The sequence below is a fragment of the Canis lupus genome, chromosome 12, assembly GCF_048164855.1.
Source record: "Canis lupus baileyi chromosome 12, mCanLup2.hap1, whole genome shotgun sequence".
Lineage (NCBI taxonomy): Eukaryota > Metazoa > Chordata > Mammalia > Carnivora > Canidae > Canis > Canis lupus.
The window spans coordinates 30,334,562-30,340,935 of NC_132849.1; the positions used below are offsets into that span (position 1 = coordinate 30,334,562).

The window sequence follows — 6,374 nt, forward strand, 5'->3', positions numbered from 1 at the left end:
TCTTGAATAAAATCCGGGGTTTGGCCTGAGCTGTCAGGAATGGACAACCTGCGGGACACACGTACCATCGCTTACATGTTCTGAGGCTGTGACAGACGGGAGCGGTCCGTCACCCCACCACCACCTACTGAACCCCGCCAACAGCAGGTTCCGAGTCCCCCAGCAGCTAGCACTACTGAACGAGAGCAAGAGGACCACGAAGCTTTGCGATTCAGGGACCCAACTGGGTGACCTTGAGCCTCAGTGTCCTCTTTGGCAAAATGGCCCCACCTAGCAAGATTGTGAGGATTGAGGAACTAAGATATTCAATATTAGTATTCAAAACGGGCTGCCAGCTGTCCAGCTCCAGCAGAGGTTACTCTCTGCCACCATCTGGGCAGGGGGCTCTTCCCCCAGGCACAGGGGCCCACCCCTCACAGACCCTCAGGTAACACTGACAGTGTGGTCTCGTGGGTGACCTCTGGCAAGTCAGTACAACTTTCTGAGCCTCAGTTTCCCCTGAATAAAATGGGCTGATACTACTTTTACACAGTGGGCATGAAGATTACACAAGGTAATTAGACAAAGTGCCAGAAAAGTGATTGGCTCAGTAAATGGGAACAAATGGGCTGCTTTAATCTACCCTCATCAGGCTCAGGGCCCTGGCTTTGGAAAGCCAGGCTGGTAGGAATTGCTGGGAGCTCCTCCGGCCAGGATGTGGTTTCTCATCAAGTCTCCGTGTCCACCAGCAATGGTGGATACATAGGAGTCTCCATCGGTCACCTGTGGTGGAAGCCATGGCCCTGGGAAATGTGAATCCTGGATGGATTCTTAGCACCATACCCTGGGGCCTCACCGCTCCTCCCTCTGCCCTTCTTTCCCAGGCCTCACCCCTCCCCGGGGCCTCCTCTGCCCTCAGAACCAGGCCAACCTGGCTTGGGCCTCAGAGGCTACCCTCACTGAGGTAGAACGGGATGCCTGGTGGACCAACTCCTCACCCAACTCCCTGGGTGGCCCTGGGGTCTCAAAGGCCTCATTTGAGAAACAAAGAGATTGATAGGAGTGATATCTGCAGATCTTCCAACTCTGGTGTTTGTGACCAAATCATAGTGTGGGAGAGGCCGGAGCAGAGCAGCTCTAGTCCATTCTCCTGCCCTCATGGAAGGCAGCAGCTGAAAGCACTCTCGGTTACCATCCTGCCCTTCCTCCCATGTTCCTCCTGCCCCCTGTGGGTGGTGTCCGATGACCTGCTCTGGCCCCCAGCCGCCACACCTGACCACAAGGCAGGGCTAACTTCAGGCTGACTCTCAAACCATCTCGAATCCACCAAACCACACCCTTGGCACATGCTGTCCCTTGTCATAAACACCTCTCCTATCTTGCTTCTTGGCGTACTCCTGTTCTTCCCCCAAGACCCCCTCCTCTGGGAAGCCCTTCTTCTCCTCCTTTGGCAAGCAGCCAGTCTCAGGCTACTCTGGCCACTCTCATCCCACTGACTTGCAATAAGGGATGCTGAGTGGACAAAGCAGGTGGGCAGGTAAGTAGGTACCAGGCAGCCACGCCTAGGGGAGGAAAGGGCAAGTGGCCCTGGGAGGGAGCCCATGCTTAGAGATACTATGCAAGTAGCTGAGAAATAATTACTCTTGGCAGCCTTTGGGCAACAAGGACACAGCTCAATTATTACAAAATATCCTTTATTGATAAAATAGCTCGGACTTTAAAAAAACAAAACAAAACAAAAACACCTGCATATCACAACAAGGGGGCCACAGGCAGCCACAATTGCAGGAGTCCCATGGGACACACACAAGACCAGTCAGCAGATGTCACACGTCAGCCATTCCCCTGGCCCCAGCCTCCCCAGCCTCGCCCCAAGACCATGCCCAGGCTTTACACTGAGCTTGAGGGAGTCCCTATCCCCAGAAGGGATTCTTTGGTCTTCTCCATTCCCTGCACCCCAGAAAACTCTCTCAGGACTTCTCCAAATCTGGCCAGGCCCACCAGAGTGCCACTGTGCCAATACTAGATACCTGCTGGCTTAATGTCAAAGCAGGGCCACTCCTTGGAGAAGGGGAAACGTCCTTCAAATGCTCCCAAGTGCTCTGGTTGTCGGGTCCTGGGATGGGGAGACAACCAGGAGGGAGAGGCCCCTGGAGCCCCATCAGGGGGATAGAGCAATGGGGCTGGGTCAGAGATGGCCAACTGGCCCCCACCCAGGGTAGGGTCGGTTATACATCACAGGGACCCACTGGGGGCTTGGAGCCCTGGCCTGGGCGCTCTGGTGGGAGGCTCCTGCAGGAGTCCACAGGGCCCTCATTCACCTGTTCTAGCCCCAGCACCACACCCAGGAGCTCTGTCACCCACCCCAGGCTCTCACCCCAGACTGCTCCCATGGTGTGGGTATTTTTAGCTATTGTGGGGAAACAATTAGCCTGCTTGATGACAAAAGACTTTTCCCCCATTGCGGGGCCCAAGCCACTGAAAACCCCCATAGTGTTGTAGGTGAAATGTCGAGAAGTTGTCATGCAGCAGAATAACTAAACCCTTGCAGGCGCAAGAATGCGTTCTCGAAGAAATCCTTAGACTGAAATAGTGGTTCTATCATTCCCCCCTTCCATTTTGGGGTAAGAATTCACACACCCCAAGCACAGAACAAAAGTCTACAGGAAGACAGGTGGTGGTAAACACAGAGAAAGGGGCTTTTTATGTCACCAAATAATCACATTTTCTGGTTCTCTAGTGCGTTTCCCCATGGAGCTCAAAGCTTTCTGCAAAGGCTTTCATCTTCCTGCAGCAAGTAGGCGGCAAACCATTGTTGCCAGGTTTTTGCAGGGGGTGAATGCTAGTGATCAGGGGGATCTCCTGTTGAGGCAGAGGCCAGGCCTCCAGACCACCCCACCAAGGCGAGGCATCCACTGGTACATGCCCACCTCCCAGAGGGTGCCTGGTGAGGAAAACGATTCCAGAAAAGGTTCTGGCCCTTAAAGGGGCTACAAATCCAAAAGTAGGTGGAAAGGGAAGAAGGCCCAGAAACCGTGCCAGACCATAACATCCCCCACCCAGGACCTGATGGGGACCATGGGCATCCAACGTGGATCCCTCAGTTCTGTCTCCTCCTCAGCAGCACGTCCTCCTGGGAAAAGTGGAAGGCTGGCTTCCTGCTCTTTACCAGGGGAAGATGAGAAACAAAACCACCACAAGCAAGTGACCAGCCAGGAAACACAGGGTCCTGGAGAAAAGGAAAGCCCACTCATGGGCTTGCAGGGGCTTTGGGGTACTGGGAGGGAAGTGCTCTATCCTGGCCTGGCTTTAGAGGCTTCAGATGGACCCCTGCTAACAGCACCCCTGCCCCTGTCCCTCCCAGGGGGCTCCCAAGATGAGGTCTGCAGGACCAGAAAGCCCCAGCGAGGTGGCCACATAAAACAGGGAAGAATCAGAGTGGCCCTGGTGCCACCTGGCACCAACCCCACATGGGTGGCGGGCAGGTGGCTCACCATGCCGTCTGGGTCCACTGGCGGCAGAGGATCCTTCGGAAGGCACGGCGAAAGTCCTGGTTAAAGATGGTATAGATGACAGGGTTCAGCGAGCTGTTACAGTAGCCAATCCAGAAGAAGAACTGGAAGAGACCATGGGGCACCTTGCAGTGCTGTGGGCAGATGGCACCCAGGCTGTAGCTGAAGAAGAAAGGGAACCAGCAGAGCACAAAAACACCAATGACCACGGCCAGCACAAAGGTGAACCGCTTCTCCCTGGTCAGCTGTGCCCGCCGACGCCACCACTGCCCGCTCGTGGTGCCCACACCCCTGCCCAGGAGCACCTGGCCACGTAGAGTTGCCAGCACCCGAGAACCCTGTGGCTGCCGCAGGGGTGGGCTACAAGCTGCCGCAGGAGACGCCGGTAAGGCCTGAGGCTCACACTCTTCCTCCCCTTCCTCCATCTCGGCTTCCTCCTCTGGAGATGCCCCACACACGCCTTCCTTCTGACTCTGGCCTGGGTTGGGAACGGCTGACCAGCTGGGTGGCAAGGCAGGGGTCCCCGGATCTTCAGAGGTATCGCCCTCTTCCTTCTCCCCAGTAGGCTTCGAGTGTCCATTGGCCTCTCCAGAAGCAGCCAGAGAGGCCAGGGTTGGCAGTTTGGTTGAAGCTGCCGTGGGGACCGAGTGCGGCTGCTTGGACTCACCCTCCCCGCGGCCCCCCGCGGCCCTGGGACCTCTGCGGTGACTGCGTTTGGCGATCAAGTAGATGCGCAGGTAGACAAGGATCATGATGAGGCAGGGTGCAAAGAAGGAGCCGATGCTAGAGGCCAGGATGTACCAGGCTTCTTGGTTGAGTTTGCACTGTGGGCGCCCGCGGGGCTGGGGCCCCTGGTCGCCCTTGTAGATAAGCGGCGGCAGGGAGATGACCGCTGCGATGAGCCACACGGTGAGGATGATGCACTTGATGCGGCGCGGGGTGCGCTTGGAGTTGTACTCGAGCGCGCGACTCACGGCCCAGTAGCGGTCCAGGCTGATGGCGCACAGGTGCACGATGGACGAGGTGCAGAAGAGCACGTCGAGCGCCAAGTACACCTCGCACCACGTGCGCCGGAAGTACCAGTAGCCCAGCAGCTCGTTGGCCAGCGAGAAGGGGATGATGAGCGTGGCCACCAGGATGTCGGCTGCGGCCAGCGACACCAGGAACAGGTTCTGCGGGGCGCGCAGCGAGCGGCTCGTCAACACGGCCAGGATGACCAGCGCGTTGCCGAAGATGGTGAAGAGGATGAGGAACGTGATGACCGCCGCGATGGCCGCGGTGGCCTGCACCGAGTAGGGCTCCTGGTGGTCCATGGCGGGGCGGGGCGGGACGCGCCCGGAGGGGTCGCGCTCGGCGGGGGCGGCACCGTCCTGCGGGGCGAGGCTAGACGGGAGGCGCGGCCCCCCGGCGGCGCAGGAGGCGCTGGAGCCCCATGGCCGGGCGGGAAGGGGCCAGCCGCCGCCCTCCTACATCCTCTTCCACCGGTACCGGCGTCCCCGCCGTCCTCCCCGGAGAAGTTCTCCAAGTTGCCCGCTGCCGGCCCCGCCCCGCCCCGCCCCGCCCGGGACCGGAGGAAAGTTGAGCCCTCCCGCTCCGAGGCTGCGGGACGCGCGCGGGGGCGCGGGGGCGCGGGGGCGCGGGGCCGGGCGGGGGGCGCGCCCCGGTTGCCGGGGTCGGCGCGCGGGCTTAGCCGGGAGCCGCGCCTGCAGGCAGCCCGCCGCGGCAGGGGAATGCGAGGAGGGCGAGCGCGCAGGAGGGAGGAGACGGGAGGCGGGCAGGGAGGCGGGCAGGGAGGCGGGCAGGGAGGGGGGGAGGCGGGGCGGGCGCGGCCGGGCGGACCCGGGGTGCGCGGAAGGTGCGCCTGGCGGGAGGCCCGGCCCGCCGCAGCCGCCCCGCGCCCCGCGCCCCGCGCCCCTGCCCGGGCGCTCCCGCCCCTCCTCCTCCCGGCCTCCGCGCCGCGGGAAGTCGGGGAGACCGGCGTCTGGGGTCCTCGGGACTCCGGGAAGGATGCTTGCAGGAGCGAACGGGGAGCTGGGACCGAGGCGGGACCTCTCTCCTGCAGACCCGGCCCGAGCCCCGCATCCAGGACGGTGGGCGCCGGCTGCTCCCTGCCCCCGCCGCCCAGCGGCCCCAAGGAGAGGTGGCTGGGTGGGGCCCCGGGGCGTAATGAACCACACCTCCCACTCGGCGCCGGAGAAGCAAGCCGAGTGGATGGGGTGGGGGGAGCGGGGAGACTGCCCGGCGCCCCCTCCCCGAGGGCTTCCTTGCCGCGACCGGACCCCGTCGGACCTGCGGGGCCTTGGGAGGCGCGTGGCCGGGTCGCGGGCGCCCCCTGCCGCCGCCCGCTGTCTGCAGCTCGCGGGCACCCGGGAGGCCCCGCCGGTCGCAGCGTCCTGGGGGGCCCTGAGGAGGTTCCCAAGGCCGGTGGGGAAAGCGAGTGCTCAAAGATTTAGGACGTCAGCCTTCCTGTTCCCCCCGCAGCTCTCTCGGTTTCCTTCCCTAAAGGCAAAAAGGTAAGAGGAAAACTGGCTTGGACTCCAGTCTCAGCTTTTTAACACAACTCAGAAAAAGTGGGTGTCGGGGGCAGCTAGGAAGGTAGGAGCATCCCTTTGACTATGTGGTGACCAACCCACACACACACCCTCCCCCGCAATTCTGCTCACTCCTCTACATATGGAATGGCTGTGGAAGGAGCTAGATACGAAATTTCAGATTAATCACCCCACCCCATCCCTGACTCCAAGTGCCATAGGCTCCCCCTCAGCCCTACTCTGTGGCCACTGCCACCAGTGTCACTCTGGGCAGCCTTGAGGACACATTTTTTTTTTCCGCCACTCCTGGAACCCCTGGTGTTGTAACCCCAGCCTAGAGCCAGGCCTCGTA

At 61.0% G+C, this 6,374-nt stretch overlaps 1 protein-coding gene across 1 annotated transcript; it reads right to left on the minus strand.

Annotated features, from left to right (window-relative positions):
* Nucleotides 1-1,656: 1,656 nt before the first annotated feature.
* ADRA2B (adrenoceptor alpha 2B) lies at nucleotides 1,657-5,014 on the minus strand. Its single transcript, XM_072770334.1, has one exon. The coding sequence runs from the start codon at nucleotides 4,802-4,804 to the stop codon at nucleotides 3,470-3,472; it is 1,335 nt and encodes a 444-aa protein (XP_072626435.1). The 5' UTR covers nucleotides 4,805-5,014; the 3' UTR covers nucleotides 1,657-3,469.
* Nucleotides 5,015-6,374: the final 1,360 nt, after the last annotated feature.